Raw genomic sequence first — 17,829 nt, forward strand, 5'->3', positions numbered from 1 at the left:
ATCTCAGTAAAAAATTTTAGTTTGGTTTGTTTTCAACTGGTTGTTGAGGTTTTTTAAGTCGGTCTAAAACTTCCTGAGGTATAGGAAGAACTTGACAAACACGTGGTGTAACTGCTGGAAGCCGACAAATCCATCTTGAACTCATTTGTCTCAATGCTGTATTGTTCATTTCATCTCAGTAAAAAATTTACATTCCCCACGTTTGAGGCGGTTGAGGTTGGTTATTGTTTACCCACTGTTGTGCATGGTTATATCCTCTGTTAAAGAATCTTTCACCTTGGTCCATATAGTGTCCTGCTTGGTTATAGTAGTCATTTGCTTTGTTATAATAGTTTCCTGCTTGTCTTCCTACATTGTCCATCCATCCTTGAACTTTTCCTCTTGTTTCAGGATTTGGAATAAGATTTGTTGCATCTCGTGCTACATCCCAACCTTTCTGTACAGTTTGTATAATAGGTTGTGCTTTCTCTTTAAGTATACCTAATGTACTCAAAATCTTCCTTCCAACGCCAAATACACCTCTGGCTATTGTTCCCACTGCGGGTAAAAATCTAGATGCGACTCCTGCTAATGCGCCAAATAAACCCATTTCTTATGGGTTAAAAAATGACGAATCCAAACAAGGACCCCTATGTTTCTAAAGCGACAAAGAAAGCACTCATGATAAAAATCTTTAGTTCAACACCAAATGCTTGGTTTATGGATATCTTGGAAAACATTCCGAGGTATAGAGAAGATGGACCACCATACTGGCTAATATTTGTCGGTCAAAACACAAGATACTGTGAAGCCATACCATTATGGTCCAAAAATATTTTAGATGTGAAAACTGCTTTGACAATATTCGTTGACAAATACCATCCAACAAAACTGACATCTGACTGTGAAAGTTCTTTCAAATCAGATGATGTAAAAAACTATCTGCGTTCAAAAAATGTAAACCAATATTTCATTGTCGACCAAAACCATTCTGCTCTTGGTGTCATTGACGGTTGTATAAAAATGTTAAGAGACTTAAACCAACCACAAGGTGGTGAAGCAAATGAAATGTCATATGACGACAAGTATAGACACTTCTCCATGGCAAAGATGAGACAAGTTTTAAATATTTACAATAGCCGTAAACAAAAAGGTTTGGGAAACCACTCCCCCGAAGAAATGAAAAACAACCCTGACTTAGAGAAAGACTATATATTTAATAATTTAGTCAAAAGAGACAAACAAGAAAGAATGCCGGGCTTCAAACTTCAGAAAGGTGACAAAGTAAAAATAGAAATACCCAAACGCGACCCATATGAAAATACTATTGACTATGATAACAATGGGAACCTGACAGGTACTCACATTCGTGTTCGTAAAAATAGAAGAAAGTATACAAGAGAATATTATGAAGTTTTAGGCAAACATGGCAAAATGTACACACTGCAAGCAGAAGATAAAACTACTATTGCCAGACCTCGTTTCAAACTTGTCAAAGTTCAAGGTGGTATACTTTCAAAGACAGTTCCTAACAAATATAAGACAACTCCTGACGAATATGCTAAAGAAGTTGAAAATGACGACTAAGCAATTCTATACCATGCGTAAACTGTCATGTAAGGTGGCATGTAGTCTTTACTTTGTCCCGTTGTTTGCGTATATCCTGAAACGCGATGTGTATGGTTTCCTCCTCCCTCAGTGTTACTCCAGTAACAATTTATAGCAAACTGAACGTTGTCTTTAACATCATATCCTTTACCTTTTGTCATTCCTGACCAATCCCAATATCTATGCTTATGCCAACCTGCTTGAGATGTACTTAAATCTAGTAGTGGACTGTGTGCAGGTAAATTTTCACCTGAAATCGTTTTACTTCCACCTGTTTCCTTTGAAGAGTTTGCACAATACAAAAACCTGTCAACTATTTGTTCCCATGCACCAACACCAAACATTACTTGAGGACCTCTTGCTTCCATAGATGTATAAATAGAACCTACTGGGTTCATTAAATCAAACATATGAGATATTATAGGATTGTCTCTTTTGAACTTAAAATATAGTGCAACTATTTCAGGTTTCTTCTGGTTTGTGTCAGAATATTTTTTATAATATAATCTTATGTTTTCAGGGTATGTACAATCTTGACTATAATATTTATTTCTGTCATCTTCATAATAGTATACTATTCTCGTTTTTTCTATTGCATTATATCTTTTATATCTATAATATTCTAAATATAATGTTTGCTTTTTTGGGTCTACATGTGGTGTTTTGTCGTCAGCACCATAGTCATAATAATATGGTGCTGGAGATGGGTCAGGCAATGTCATATCTGCCATTTCATAAACTCTTAAATATTTCTTTTGTTCGTCTCCATATAAGTTTAAGTAGCAGTTGTTGTCTAATGGAACTTTAACTTGTGTACCATCATTCTTTTTATAGCTTACATACATTTCATTGTTATTTTTCGGAATGAGTTTACACCGTGTACCATTTTTTAAGGAATGTACAAACTGCCATCTAAAATATTTATTTTCTTCATTGAAAGAAAAGTCACCAACAATAGTTTCAATATTTTTTGTTGTTCCTAGCAAACTTTGGTATATTTCATTGACATATGTTTTATCTGCTTTATTTTCAAGGCTAACGTTTAAGTCTGTTATTTCAGAAGATGTATGTGTATGTCCAACGGCACTTTTCCTGTTTAAGGTTTCTTGTAAGTTTGTAATATTTGCAATGGTATGTGTATGTCCAACGTCACTTTTCCTGTTTAAGGTTTCTTGTAAGTTTGTAATATTTGCAATGGTATGTGTATGTCCAACGTCACTTTTCCTGTTTAAGGTTTCTTGTAAGTTTGTAATATTTGCAATGGTATGTGTATGTCCAACGTCACTTTTCCTGTTTAAGGTTTCTTGTAAGTTTGTAATATTTGCAATGGTATGTGTATGTCCAACGTCACTTTTCCTGTTTAAGGTTTCTTGTAAGTTTGTAATATTTGCAATGGTATGTGTATGTCCAACGTCACTTTTCCTGTTTAAGGTTTCTTGTAAGTTTGTAATATCAGATATAGAATGTGTATGAGTCTTATCTGCTTTTGTCTCTAATGTTTCCTTAAGACTTGGTATTTGGTTAATATAATGTATATGAGTCTTTTTAGAATATTCGTTTTCAGCTCTTGTCACTTCACTTGACATTTTATTGTCAACATATGTTTTGTCTGCTAGTTCAGGATGAGTATGTTCTTTTGTTGCATAAGCATTGTTAGCTCTTTCTTCTTCTTTTGCTATTGCATCGTCTACATATTCTTTGTCAGCTTTGTTGTCAACATCTGCTTTCAAAAGAAGTTCATTTATAGGTTTCTCGTTTAAAGTTCCTTTTGTTGGATTTATACAGACAGTATGGTTCTTATTGTCTTGAAACAGAAACTCATCTGTCATTGGGTTTATTGTCAGTTTTAAGTCACCCCCTTTCAATGACTCAGATATCTTAGAATAGTTTGAAAAGTTTGTTGTGTTCTTATTTAGAGCTTGCATAATGAGTTGTCGGTTGTGTTGTATTTCTCTCATAGACGCTGTTTCATTTGACATTTTTATTATAGATAAAATATGCTTCCAATAGAAAAAGAAAATTCTAGAGTTGCTACAACTAAACCATTAGATGAACTTTTTACTAATGTCGGTCAAAAGTTTGAGACAGATACCGTAAAGCATGAAGGCTATCGTTTTGACTACCCATTAAGATGGTTAAGAGACCCATCCGTCACAAAAGCTATTGGCTTTCGTAGAATGAAGTTCATTTCAGAAGCCATACATGGTTTCCCATTTACGGTCGGTTTTGAAGTTCGATACTATAACAAAGAAATATGTATGAGAAATTTGAACAGGGAAAACTTTTACAAGTGAATTTGCTTATAAACTTAGAAACAACTCTTCAAGCTTTTCAAGAAAAAATAAACGATATCTATATCGAATATGCAAACCAGTATAACATTGACGAAGGAGAATACCATCTCGATATTATTTATGACAGGAAAAATGCAACTGTTAAAATCAATAAAATAGAAGACCTTGGAGAAAACGTTTATATTTCTACAAAATATAACAACTTGGCATGGTATAGATTTATGAGGATGTTAAATCAGCCTGCAGAATATCCAGTACACCCGGCCTTTTATGAAGTCGAAAAACCTAATGGAACATATGAAAATATTTTCGACCCAGATGCTATTATTGTTCATGCTTCATTTTCTGGTGCGCAAAACTCTTTCTTATGTCTGATGAATGATTTTTACGAAAAACCTACAAAGTTATATGAACCGCCGAGTGGAAGTATTTCAGACTTTCAAGTATGGTTTACTACAGATGGAAGAAAAAGAATAATTCCATTATACCATGCGTTTTACTTAGAACTTAGTTTCATATACAACTACTATCGAACGATAAAAATATAATTTTTTAATACGGTTGAGGTGTTGGATTTGGTTGCCAACTAGACTGTGGTGCAGGTTCAGGCTGTTGTATAACAGGAGCTTGTTCTTCTGGTTCAGGGTCTTTAGGTATAATACCAACGAACTGACCTACTCTTTTACCAATATTTTTGACACCGTTCCAAATTCCTCTTCCGACAGATTTTATTCCATTCCATATACCTCTTCCAACATTTCGAAAGAAGTTTCCAATACTACTGAAGAAACCCATTTTACTATATGTAAAATCTAATGTCCGCCTAGTCTCTTACGTTTCCTGTTGAGTTCCATAGCATTCTTTAACTGGAGCTCATACATTCTGTTTCTCATCTGGTAGAAAACATATTCTGGGTCAACTCCTGTGTTCGCGTCATCTGCATAAAGTTGTTTATATCCCACTTCAGGGTTTGTATAAAACTCTTTCCATCTCATATTTGCATACCATGGTGGCAAACCTAACGCAGCGTCATTTGACATGGCAGTTTGCATTTGTACATCTGTTGGCACTTGACCATAGTTTGCCATTGCAGTTTGTATTCTAACTTCATTTGGAATATTCTCTGGGTTTGGTTGTCCAGGTTGCTGTGCATTCGCTAAGTTCTGTGCGTCCATTTAATATTAGATAAAAATATCTCTTACGAGTACATATACTGAACATTTGCAGGCATTGGTTCATCTTCATATTCTCTGTACTTTTCTGCCACGTCAAATAAATAAATGACACAATGGAAAAAACCTAAAACAAGTAGTCCTATTTCAAACCACATTTACTTACTAATAAAATTTCTTTATTGTGACACTTTCTCCGGTTTATAGGACCTCTCTCATACTCTATCTTGTCATATCTAAACTCATAGTCATGTATGTCTTCTAACCATCTCATGACACTTTCCAAACCACTTTTATCGGATGTAAAGTAAAAGCATGGATGGTTATGTATAACGTCTAAAGTTTCTAAAGAGTCTCTCAAAGTCCAGTCTACTTGGTATTGAAAATCCCATGTGTTATAGAACGGCGGGTCCACTATAAAGAAAACATTTTCCTTGTCTTTATATTTTTCATACAACTCTGTCCAATGACATCTCACAAACTCTATACCCTCAATATATTTTTCTATGTCCTCTTTGAAAACATTTGTATAGTTAAGATATAAAACTTTTGACATAAGTGTTTCAATGTCATGAACTCTTATAGAACCACTATATAATAGTCTAGCAGATATACTATCCCAGTCTATATATTCTGCTTTTTTCAAAACCTCTCTCACAATATTTTTCTTATCTAATGGTATACGTTCCATCTTACCTATAGGTATCTTTTCTTTTAACTCTTTCAATATATTGTTTGTGTCTGGAATATGTTTGAGACGGTCCATATAGTTGTCGAAGTCATTGCATATAATCTTTGAGTCTGGGAATATTGTATGACATAAAATGGGATATATAGAAACTTCCACCGAACAAATCTACAAATGTTAGACCATTCGGTAGTTTCTTAAGTTCTCTCAATATAATATCTTTACATCTACTCTTATTCCCAAAGAACGGTAACGGTGGTTTTGTAAAATTCATTTATATATAATAATAAAAATGTTTTTACCCGAAAAGTGACAGAAAAGTGACAAAACATGAAAACATATATAATTTGTGAAAAGTGACATAAAAGTGACATTTTAAAAAGTGACACAAAAAGTGACACTATTAATATGATGTAAATAGCAACGGTTTTTGTTTTGTCACCGGCTGGTCGGCTGGGGTTCGGTCCTCCTCTTGGGTCTTGGGCAAAATTTCTTAGGGGCTAGAGGGCACGAAGTGCCTGGAAGCCCCACTCACCTGACCTAAATCGTTTTTAATACGATAAAAGTAATTGGGTGCAACTTCTTCTAAAAGATTTTTGACAAAAACATCAATTCTTTGATTTTTTAACGCAGCGCCAAAATCGTGATATTTTATCTTTTTAAATAAAGATTCAGAAACGTTATTCACAACGGTTAATTCATTTGGTCTGGCAGCGGCTATCCACATCATAGCCAACAATTCCTTATTCAAAATTCAAAAACTTGGGTGCAATCAGTTCTGATTGCACCCAAGTTTTTGAACTTTCTTGAGGGAATTAAAGGGTGAGAGATTTATAGTCTATCTATATATCTCCCACCCTCTAATTCCCTCCCTGACAGCGGGAAATTTTGTCTGAATGTTAAACTATTCAGACAAAGTTTCCCACTGTTTGCGAAGGAATTGTTGGCTATGATGTACTGATTCATGATCAGTACATCATAGCCAACAATTCCTTATATAAAGTTCAAAAACTTGGGTGCAATCAGAACTGATTGCACCCAAGTTTTTGAACTTTCTTGAGGGAATGGAAGAGTAAGAGGTATACATTATGAATATATACCTCTTAACCCTTCCATTCCCTCTCTGACAGCGGAAAACTTTGTCTGAATGTTAAAACTATTCAGACAAAGTTTCCCGCTGTCAGCGAAAGAATTGTTCCATCTGGTGCATAGAGTGTGAATCTATGCACCAATGGAGCAAGTCCCTCGCGAAATTGCCAAAACTTGCGTCGCATTTCAAAGATTGCGACCCAAATTTTGGCGATTTCTAGTAGAGATGGAGTATTTTGAGTCACTGACCTATATGCAGTGGCTCAAAGGGCTCCATCTCTACTTTGAAGCAAGGAAACCTTTCCTCGAAATTTTGATAATTTGAAGAAAGTTTTCAAGCAATTAACAAAGGATTACTCGCTATGAGGTAAAAATTCTAGATTTTCACCTCATAGCGAGAGCTTCCCTTTCATTGCTTGAAAAATTTTCCCCAGCTTCAAAATTGGGGAAAGGGCTGTAAAGTCGACTCCGATACCAGCAGGTACCAGAGTATTTAAAAGAGAAGCCCTCGTACGAGTTTCTATGAAGACCTTCTCATTCAAGAAGATCTTAATAGAAAATCGTACGAGGGCATTGGAAACTCGCGTCTGGTACATGTTGGTACCAGAGTGTTTGAGATTTGAAGACTCTGGTACTAACATGTACCAGAATTTATGATGAATTTAAGATGGACCATTATAAAATGGTAGCGGTTTGTTTCAAAAAATTTTAGATGAGATTTGCATAGATATAGATTATATGATTTATACATATGAAAAATAATATATAAAAATATAATTTTGAGATAATTATGTAAATAATATTTTAAATATTTGAATTTGAAGTATAATTTTATAGTAAAATATATTATAAAGAGTATTTATATAAATATTGTAAAATAATATAAGTAATAAAAATTGAGACCCCCTCCCTGTTTTTGATGTTTTGTCACTTTTTCGGTAATTCTTATTGTTTCCTGACTTTCTTGAATTTTGGTTGGTTTCATCATAACGTGTTCATAGTATATCTTTATACTCTTGTCAGTTAGACTCGGTGCTATGTTCTGAATATTTCTGACTTGCATTTTTAATGGAGATAAAATGAAGCATTTAATACATGACGTAGATGAAGACATGAATGAAACTACAGACAAACTTAACTCTTCTCTTATTCTTCCTTTCAGCAAAGATTATGAATTCTGTTCAAATGGCGTGTATTTCTATTGTGGAAAGATGGGTTCAGGTAAGACATTTAACCTCATTCGTCATATACTCATAACAGAGCGTTTAGGAAACGACTCTTACTATGACCAAATCATTATATCAGCAACTTCAGACTCTATGGATTCAACAGCGAAAACATTCATGAGTAAAGTTCAAGCATCTGTCGTTAAAGTTCCAGATAGCGAACTCATTGAATTTCTTCAACGTTACATTCGACGTAAGAGAAAATATTATGCTATTGTAGAGTTCATACAGTCAGGAATGCAAAAGACTTCAGAAGAGATGGAAAGAATTATTGACAAACACCACTTACGTCAGTACTCAGGAGTTTACGATATGAAACGACTTACAAACTACATTCTGTCAAAACTTTCAAAATACCCCTTCAAAAAGTATCCTTCAAATACTCTGCTCGTTTGTGACGACTTCGCCGGAAAAGGTTTAGTGTCAAAACCAGACTCACCATTAGCTAACATCATAACTAAAGTCAGACATTACCATTTAACTGTAGCAATACTTATGCAAACATGGCGTTTCCTTGCTTTAAACATAAAACGTCTCATAACTGACTTCGTTATCTTTCAAGGTTTCTCACGTTATGACATTGAACTCATTTGGAAACAGTCAGGTATAACATTACCTTTTGAAGAAATTTGGGAAGCATATAAGTCTCTCATCTCTCCTCGTTCATACCTTGAGATTCATATCATGACTAATACCATTAAAGTCAAAAATATTCCATGGGAACGACCAACATTGTTTTAAAGTTTAACCTTCAATTGACTGATGGTAAACAAATTCCATGCATCTCTGTCGCCATTTCTGTTAATATTTTTGCTGTCATTCATATCATCCACTTCTCCATCCGTTAGCTTTTGAGGATATGCGTTAGAATAGCTGTTCTTAAATGAAGGCTTTTCACCTTTGAGAGCATAAACTCTATAACTTTCTGCATACTTTATGTTTGAACCTCCTGAGCCATCATTGACATAAATTTTTATAGGCTTCCACCCTTTGTTCATATTCCTGCTTCTTCCCTTTGCTCTTTTGTTCAGTAGTTCTACATCTTTATACACAGCTCCTGTCTCAGTGAATTCAACAATATTTTCATTCGTTAGCTTTACATTCAAACCCTTGTCGAGTATATTGTTCATTTCATACATATAAAAGGTTTTTATTCTATATGAAATGAGAAGCAAATCCATCTTAGCTGGTGCCGTTAATGTTCCAATTGAACCAACATCAAATGTTGACTCACGAACGACAAACAATATTGTCATAAAGAACTATAGTTCGGAGTGTTTGAAAGAAAAAGAACCAGATCTTAAGTCGGGAGGGCTCAAAGAGCCCATCATGGCGCATGGCGCCGTGAATTTAAACACAGCTTCAAACGCTAACGCTACATCAGATGTTAAGTTAGAGTATCCACCACTGGACCAAGTTCTTTCAAGAGAAGCCAACGACAACCCTTACAAATGTTTCAAACAAATCCTTCAGATAACGTAGACCATTACCTTCTTCAGTTATACCAAACAATTTTACTCAAAGACGATAAGAAGCTTTTGACAAATCTTATAAGTAAGAACCAAATAATTCTAACAAAGGAGGACCTTGAAAATATTATATCACGAATAACAGGAAAGCAATGTGTCATTGACTATCTCGACCTGAAATCGAATGCTGTGGTCAAACTCCAATATTCATGAAAATAGGTAACATCCGCATCATTGAAACACCAGGTACTCCAGGAGTTGAGTTTAAGTATAATTATTCGAACGAGTATACAAAACTATCTACTTACTATAAGCTTTGTTTGAAATATGTTTTAGTAAATTAAAGCAATTTGTAATATCTATCCAAAACTTCTTCAACAGTATCGAACTCATCTTCATAATGCAAACCTAATCTTATTGACTTGGTGCAGTTTTCACTAATACAATATAGCGCTTTGCGCTCGGCGCCTTTGACGCCTTTTTCTGTTCTCTTGACTGACATAACTAACTCATTTGTTTCATCAAACAGCAACAACCAAAGTTCATACCCTAATACATAACATTCATACTTTATATTTTTAGCTCTGAGTTCTCTTTGTAAGCTGTTGCATTTAATATTTTCTAAAAAGTCAACTTCAACAGTCATTCGCACTGGTGCCTTCAGTACTACGGGCTCGCCTTGAAAGTCAACTAGTCTGAATTGCATGTCTTTCAAATTATGAGGACTAATGCGAACCCATTTACCTAAATGAGTTACTATGACAGGAACGTTTGGAATGAACATTGAATTTACTTCATAACAGAAAGACTTATATTCTACTGAACCTTTACTATTAACTCCTGAAATACCTGTGACATTAGCTATTTTTGACTCAACGTATACAAACAATTGCCATAACATACGTATGGAACGGATTTCATCTCAATCGTTTTGTCAACACTTTCAAAGGAAATGTCATATGGTATGCTCCCAGAAGCAATTGAACTCTATGACTCATTCGTGTTATCTTAAACTCCTTCGCATAACTGAACTTCAAAACTCCTGCAATAAGTTTAACATTCATTAAGTTTTCTTCGTTATCCTTGTTTATTGTAGTATTTATGAGAGCATTTAACACTCCAGCTAATGTTTCCATCTTATATTCTACATTATTGTGAAATCTTATTTCGTGCTTCTTTCCATCTATTTCAAGCTCCATGAAATCTGTTTCGTCAGTTATAACGAATGAAGCAATAGTATTAAAGTCAACAACTCTGAAAGCAAGCGCTTCATTCTGAAGACCTAAGTTTGTTTGTAGCTTTACTGTCCCGTATTCGTTTGGGTCTGTACTTTGCAAATAGAACAACATTTTATTCTCATTAAAATATGACTATTGCTGCATATGCGTATGAAACAAATGAAGCAAGAAGAGCACATGAACTAGTAAACGAAAACTCAACTTTAACCATTGAAGGCAATGATTTAGTCATTGACGATGGAAAAACTAAAAAAGTCATTGATTTCGATACTTTTAACACTTATGACCCATTCATTACAACAAGCAAGGTTCCCATCATAAATGATGGAACGGTGCAATATATAAATTCAACAGTAGATGCCTCATTAGTGAAAGTACTGAATGTTCTCATTGAATTGTTAAAGAGCTTTCGATTTGACGACAACATTAAATGCCTAAAGAATTTAGTCATGAATGAGAAACAAATTCTCGGCGTTGCTGGTAACAGTAATGATGTACACCTTATGACATTAGAATATTATAACGAACATAAAGATGAACTGAAAGGAGAGAAGGGTGACACCGGACCTCAAGGATCACAAGGACCTCAAGGCGAAAACGGTTTGGATGGAAAGGATGGAAAGGATGGAAAAACTGCTAAATCATGGATATGGGACCTTATAAATACTGGTTTAACAGCTGCTTCATATGGAGTTCTTCAATACCAAATCGGAAAGATATGGGCAGTACTTGGTGAAGAAGCTTTAGATGACGTTAAAAATGCTTTGAACTTCATTTCAAATGGTTCGGATACTATTAAAACTTTATCTGGTTGGATGCAAGAAACAAGGAGTCAAATAGATACTGTAAGACGTATAGCAAACAATGCACGTACGGGATTGGATACTTTACGAGAAGCACAAAATACACTAAAGGAAGCAAATGATATTCTTGGCTCAGTATCAGACATGCATGAAGATTGGCTTAAAGGTATTGACAAATCTTTAAAAAATCACAGTCAGTCTATTGCTGACTACAAGAAAAGTATAGATTTTTTACATAGTGCTATGGACGTACATGATGGAAGCATAAGGAACTTACTTAATGCTAACAATAACTTACCAGGAACTATTAAAGCATTTATAAAGTCCTTTGTAAAACCTGGTGCTCTAACATTTAGGTCTTTGAGAGCAAGAGCATTGAAGTCAAGAGATGCAGAAACTCCAACAGAAACTCCAGAAGAACCACCAAAACCAACAGCTAATGAAATATTGTTCGAATATTTTCCAAGGTACTCTGTTCTCATTGCATACATTCAAGAAATACTTAAGAAAGCAGACTTGACTTTAGGAGATGATGAAAGTTCTGTATATCTTTCGTTCCAGTTTCAAATAGCAGAACTTTTGAGACAGATATGCTTAATGTATGACAACATCTCTGATTTCACAAGATATGATGACGACCATGACCCCGAACACTGTGAAGAAGAAGTTTTACAAACATCCATTAAGACAGGAAAGGTTTTAACTCAAAGTCTCATTATTGACACCAAAGATGGCGAAGTGGACGTTCTTCAAGAGCTGAAGAAAAATACTTCTTCGGGAGGTGGTGGTAGGCATGAACTTGAAATAAATGAGATAGAAGAGAAATTAGCCGAAAAAGCAGATAAAGAACATAAACACAATATCTCCGATATAAATGAACTTCAAGCTACATTAAATAGTAAAGCGGACAAAAATGAACTTGACGCAATGAACAAAGTTTTGAAATCTCATAAACACAATATCTCCGATATAAATGAACTTCAAGCTACATTAAATAGTAAAGCGGACAAGAACCATGTTCATTATATAAGTTCAGATGAACAGATTATAACGGACTATCATGGATATTTAACACAGGGTGAAAAAGTGAAGACGAAAAATGTTAATGAAAGAAGATATAAATTCATTCGTGCTAAAGGTTATGACATACACTGTACTGTACAGTATGACACAGGTATAGCACCACAAACATTTGGTTATAACGCTAAAATTTATGCTTCATACTTCTTTGTTAACGGTGTATTAGTTAAACCAAGATTTATGTTAAGAGTTAAGGCAAAAATAACTTTTGAAGATGCTATTAAAAGTAAAGCTGACAAAAATGAACTTGACGCAATGAACAAAGTTTTGAAATCTCATAAACACAATATCTCCGATATAAATGAACTTCAAACTTCTTTAGACAACAAAGCAGACAAAAACCATACACATGAATCCTTCACTACTGTTAGAGCTGATGACATAATACTGAACTATACCCTTGGTTCAAGTGCACCTTTAGAGAATCCAAGTACAAGCGTAAAAGATACACTAAACAATTTAGATAACAGTTGCAGGAATATTGAAGGTCATGCCAGAAACTTTGAAGCACATGAACTACCAGCAATGTTAGATAAGAAAGCCGACAAAACTTATGTAGATGAAAATTATGCAAAGAAGTCGGAAGTAAATGCTGCGCTTAATGGAAAAGCCGATAAAGAGCACGTGCATGAAGAATTTCAAACAATCAAGATTAAAGAAATTAAGGCATGCATCGAAATAGTAACAAAAACAGGAAGAGACGGTGCAACTGTACAAGAACAAAGAATTTATCCTCCTACTTTTCCTAATGGTTTAATAACAAACAATATAAATATTGTAGAAGGCAATAAAACTATAAACGTTAAACATGAACTTCTAACAATGAAGGTCCAGATTCTTGAAACCATATATCCTATAGGCTCTATTTATACGTCAATGAACTCAACAAATCCAGCAAGTGTTTTAGGTTTTGGTACGTGGGAACAGATTGTAGATAAATTCCTCTATTGTGCGAACTCTTCAAAGCAAACAGGTGGTTCGAAGAAAATTAAAGAAGCAAACCTTCCACCGCACACTCATACAGGAACTACAAACTTTTCTGGTGACCATAGTCACTCATTAAGAGACCATCCATTATACAACTCAGAATATTATGCTGGCAATGACGTTTTATCTCCAGATTATAACCATTCGGCAAAAAAGACTTTTCGACCAACTGAACCAGGAGGAAATCATTCACACACTTTCACAACAAATCCAACAGGTTCGGGTGCAGATTATATGCCTCCATTTATGACTCTATTCGCATGGTACCGCGTTCAATAAACACACTTGAGCCTTGACTCAAAGGTCTAGACTTACCGCGTTCAATGAAATCTTTAACTTTACATAAATGAGCTTGAAAGAAGTATTCGAACAACATCCATGGAGGTCATTTAAGAAATTCAATGAAGCTGCAAAGAGTTGGGATTTACTAACAGAGCTGAAGTTAAAAAGTTCTTTGACAAAAATGTTGTACATCAAACAAAAATAAATCCTTACGACTACTTTTTACCAATTTACTCCAACACTCCTGATGCATACCAATTTGACACTCTCATTCAAAGCAGAAAAGGAGGACATAAACCATTCCTCATCTTCATAAATGTTAACACTCGCAAAGCTTTTGCGTATATAATGAGAAATAAAGGAACTCGTGAAGTGTTAAGAGTTTTACAAAAGTTTGTAGCAGAACATAACCCAAGTACTTTAACATCAGACCAAGACAGTGCATACCTCAGCAACGAAATCACAGAATTTCTCATTAAGCATAACATAACTCACTACACTACTGAAGACCATAACCATAACATACTCGGCATCATTAATCGCTTCATAAGAACGCTCAGAGATTTAAATCAAGAGCGAGACTTTACCGAAGAAACAATGAAACATTTTCTCGAAGTATATAATTCCTCAACAAATTCTACAACAGGACATACACCAAATTCAATGACACAACAACAAGAAGAAAAGTATATACAAAAGAAACGAAGCCAAACACATCTGGGACCATTAGAGCGGGAGTACTGGAAAGATAAAAATATGCCAGAAAGAATAAGAAAATTCTTCTAAACTTTTTCATTAGATGTAAATCAGACAAAGCATTTACCAGAAAGAATGAGAAAATTCTTCTAAACTTTTTCGTTGGATGTAAATCAGACAAAAATATATTTTAGGTGAAGAGGTGAGATTTCACCTGTTTTCTCACCTGTTTTTTCACCTGTTTTCTCACCCTCACCGCTTAGCGGCTCAGATTGCTTTTGCTTTCTCGTGAATTTTCATGAATTTCCTTAAGATAGAAAAAATAAAGTTAGTTTTATTTTTATTTATTTTTTTATCTTGTATGTAAAGATATGATTTCAACAATAGGTTCTACAACAATTCAAACAACTACAGCACCAAACTCTTTAGTCATGAATCCTACATCTATGTTAGTAGAGATGAAAAGCTTCATTCCTTCTTCATATACTTTTGAGACAGAAATACAAAGAATTAAGCAAGAACTTTTAACAAGTAATTTAGACTGTAGTGCGAAAGATGAAACAAATGAACAGTATCTTTATGACATGCAGGACATTATTGACCATTTACCCAAATTGCCTGAAATCCAACAACAAAAGCTCACTATTCATGAATTCGATGAAATAGAAGTGAAACCAACTGACTCAGTAGAAATAAAGAAGTTCATACGTAAAGTAAACTATGAGTTTCTAGGATATCATTGCAACCATAAAGTTATGGACAAAGATTGCGACATGGTATATAAGAACATCTCTGACATATATAAATCTGGGGAGTTTAAGACATACGACAACTTTGTTTCATTAGTTGCTGAATGTGTGTGGCAGATAAGAGATAAAGACAGAAGAGGCAAAGTATGGAACGAACAGATAAAACCAACTGCTTCAGATTTAAAGAAAGCCATTGCTGCTTTAGTTATTTTAGCTGGTAATGTTTCAATGTATAACGCAAAAATGAATCCGCAATGCTCAAAATGTAAAGCAGCAATGAGGAAATATAACTACTCACTAAAAGAGATAGAAAAAATGAGAAACGATTACGCAGACTTAAAGAAAGAAGCAGAAAAGCCAGCAGAAGATAAAATGGACATGTTGACATTTCTTAATAAAAACTATCCCACAGCTGATGATTTCCTTTTATCTGATGTCAAGAAGAAGTATAAAGAAACTTTCGGCATTGTTAAAATTTTTGATATATTAACTGAAGAAATAGAAGCTACAAAAATATTTAAAATTTCACGAATTCATAACGTATATCACGTTAAACGTTTGTAAATCTTGAGGGTAGAAATGAGGGTAGATATCAGGTTAGATCTAACCTCTTCACCTAAAATATATTTTTATTGAATTCAGCAACAAAAATAATGAATTTCATTAGTTAGAAAAATAACGCTAATTTTTTCTAAGAAAATTTTTTATTTTGTATGTAAAGACAGAAATGACAAACATTGAGTTTGAAACAGTTAGAAAGATAGACAATGACACCAAAGTGGTTAGAATAGGTGATTTAAACGTAAGATACTCAAAGAAATACAACAAATATTCTTTGTCAGACATTATAACACCATCTGGAAAGAAAACAAAGGACTGGGTTAGAATTGCTTCTACTCAGAAAATTTTGACAAGAAATCCTGAGCTTATGATATCAGTAGCATTTCATGGAACAAGAGCATATCTCATTGACAAAAGTCTTATACCAATAGTTTTGTTATGGATTGACCCAGTTGTTGGATATAACTTCATAACATATGGTTCATTCGATACGGAACGTTGCAGTGAAGGCTTACTTTACATCGTTCAGAAACCGAAGGACTTCAATACAAAGAGATATAAGATAGGAAGAACATATAATATAACTCAAAGATATGACAGTACAGTCAATAGAGTCAAGGTTGTGTTCGTTAATGATATGAGAGCTGCAGAAACAGAACTACTTGAAAAGTTTGAGAAAAGGTATGGTGCTCCCATGAAAGGTAAAGAAACGTTTGAAGTAGATGAGATAGATAAAGCTATAAAATTATTTGACGAAGTTGCTGAAAAATACATGTAAAGCGTTTATTTTTGGTCTTTTGTGAAAGTCAGAAAAAATAAAGTTAGTTTTAAAATTATTTTTATTTTGTATGAAATGACAGTAATGTCAACATCAGAGAACACAACAACTGCTATCGTTCATGAAGCCATAAATGAAGAATACGAGTACATACAATATAACAAACAACTTCGCCTCATTCGTTCGGTCAAAGATGACATGTACCAAATGCAAAGTATAATGAACGCTCTTCGTTCTACAAAGCAAGCATATCATTGGTTTGAAAACCAACAGACAAAAGAACTTTTAGAAGAATTTCCTCATATGATTGCTTCCCTCGGAAAACCGAGAGAGAGATTCCGTATGAAAATCGCAAGAGGGTAGAAATGAGGTTAGAAATGAGGTTAGATCTACCCTTCTACCCTAAAATATATTTTGGGTCATTTACACTCATTACGATGAAATCATGACAAAACGTCTACCCTGTCAAAATTGAAGTTGGAGACAGAAGATACGTAGTTTTAAGAGTTAATGGTAAATTCAAGGGTCAATTTGATTACTTCAAGAATTTGATGAATTCATGCACTAAGGAATTTTATGATAATTTACTGACGTATTTTATGCAATATGACCTTTCATCATTTAATGTACGAATCATACCGATGACTGAAGCCAAACAAGATTTAATTGAATTAAACAAATCCTTTAGATGTATGGATAAATACACATTATGATGAATTGTGTACAGGTATGACATGTAAAAATGCTCTATTCTGCAAACCATCAGACATGAAAGACAAGAATTTCCAAATGAGTATTAAGGATAAATGTGATAGGAAACATAGAAGAATAGACGGTAAACAAACATGGTGTTATGTTTTGAAAGAAGAAATGAAAGGATTATATAAACAGGTTGAACCAAACGATAATGAGGATTCATTTACTGACGATGAAATACCTGTAAATGAAGCTTTATAAAGTATGATTTGAATTTATTTTTGCATTAATCCTGTGTTGTTGTCAAAATGTCATGTTGTCATCATTTTTAAAAGAAGTTAATTGACATGGTAGCACATGGTAACATGGTAGCAGTGAAATAAAATTTTGTTATCAGTTATTTTATCATCATTTTATCATCATTTTATTAAGTT

General features: G+C 34.1%; 5 protein-coding genes and 8 pseudogenes across 13 annotated transcripts, besides 3 other annotated features; 7 read left to right on the forward strand and 6 right to left on the reverse strand.

The window, feature by feature from the left end:
- Nucleotides 1–2,006: part of a mobile genetic element that runs on past the window's edge.
- On the reverse strand, nucleotides 17–169 carry TVAGG3_1094180 (uncharacterized protein; the record flags this gene model as incomplete). Its single annotated transcript, XM_051257137.1, has 1 exon — nucleotides 17–169. One exon carries the CDS (start codon nucleotides 167–169, stop codon nucleotides 17–19), a length of 153 nt encoding a protein of 50 aa, XP_051075642.1.
- On the forward strand, nucleotides 607–1,470 carry TVAGG3_1094190 (annotated as a pseudogene). The gene has a single exon. A coding segment is annotated over exon 1 (864 nt).
- On the reverse strand, nucleotides 1,563–1,985 carry TVAGG3_1094200 (phage tail repeat-like family; the record flags this gene model as incomplete). Its single annotated transcript, XM_051257138.1, has 1 exon — nucleotides 1,563–1,985. The coding sequence occupies one exon, from the start codon at nucleotides 1,983–1,985 to the stop codon at nucleotides 1,563–1,565; it is 423 nt and encodes a 140-aa protein (XP_051075643.1).
- Nucleotides 2,007–2,116: 110 nt separating the features above from the next.
- TVAGG3_1094210 lies at nucleotides 2,117–3,416 on the reverse strand (annotated as a pseudogene). Its single transcript has one exon. A coding segment is annotated over exon 1 (1,300 nt).
- Nucleotides 3,417–3,584: 168 nt separating this feature from the next.
- Nucleotides 3,585–4,126, forward strand: TVAGG3_1094220 (annotated as a pseudogene). Its single transcript has one exon. A coding segment is annotated over exon 1 (542 nt).
- A 307-nt stretch (nucleotides 4,127–4,433) lies between these two features.
- On the reverse strand, nucleotides 4,434–4,676 carry TVAGG3_1094230 (serine threonine-protein phosphatase family; the record flags this gene model as incomplete). The annotated part of the gene is made up of 1 exon (XM_051257139.1): nucleotides 4,434–4,676. One exon carries the CDS (start codon nucleotides 4,674–4,676, stop codon nucleotides 4,434–4,436), a length of 243 nt encoding a protein of 80 aa, XP_051075644.1.
- A 17-nt stretch (nucleotides 4,677–4,693) lies between these two features.
- On the reverse strand, nucleotides 4,694–5,056 carry TVAGG3_1094240 (uncharacterized protein; the record flags this gene model as incomplete). Its single annotated transcript, XM_051257140.1, has 1 exon — nucleotides 4,694–5,056. One exon carries the CDS (start codon nucleotides 5,054–5,056, stop codon nucleotides 4,694–4,696), a length of 363 nt encoding a protein of 120 aa, XP_051075645.1.
- A 1,226-nt stretch (nucleotides 5,057–6,282) lies between these two features.
- Nucleotides 6,283–7,785: a mobile genetic element.
- Nucleotides 7,780–17,829: part of a mobile genetic element that runs on past the window's edge.
- TVAGG3_1094270 lies at nucleotides 8,042–8,659 on the forward strand (annotated as a pseudogene). The gene has a single exon. A coding segment is annotated over exon 1 (618 nt).
- On the reverse strand, nucleotides 8,833–9,195 carry TVAGG3_1094280 (annotated as a pseudogene). Its single transcript has one exon. A coding segment is annotated over exon 1 (363 nt).
- Nucleotides 11,213–12,083, forward strand: TVAGG3_1094290 (annotated as a pseudogene). Its single transcript has one exon. A coding segment is annotated over exon 1 (871 nt).
- TVAGG3_1094300 lies at nucleotides 12,494–13,296 on the forward strand (annotated as a pseudogene). Its single transcript has one exon. A coding segment is annotated over exon 1 (803 nt).
- On the forward strand, nucleotides 14,264–14,701 carry TVAGG3_1094310 (integrase core domain containing protein family; the record flags this gene model as incomplete). Its single annotated transcript, XM_051257141.1, has 1 exon — nucleotides 14,264–14,701. One exon carries the CDS (start codon nucleotides 14,264–14,266, stop codon nucleotides 14,699–14,701), a length of 438 nt encoding a protein of 145 aa, XP_051075646.1.
- Nucleotides 17,341–17,656, forward strand: TVAGG3_1094320 (annotated as a pseudogene). The gene has a single exon. A coding segment is annotated over exon 1 (316 nt).

The sequence above is a fragment of the Trichomonas vaginalis genome (genome assembly GCF_026262505.1).
Source record: "Trichomonas vaginalis G3 chromosome Unknown ctg_209, whole genome shotgun sequence".
NCBI lineage: Eukaryota > Parabasalia > Trichomonadida > Trichomonadidae > Trichomonas > Trichomonas vaginalis.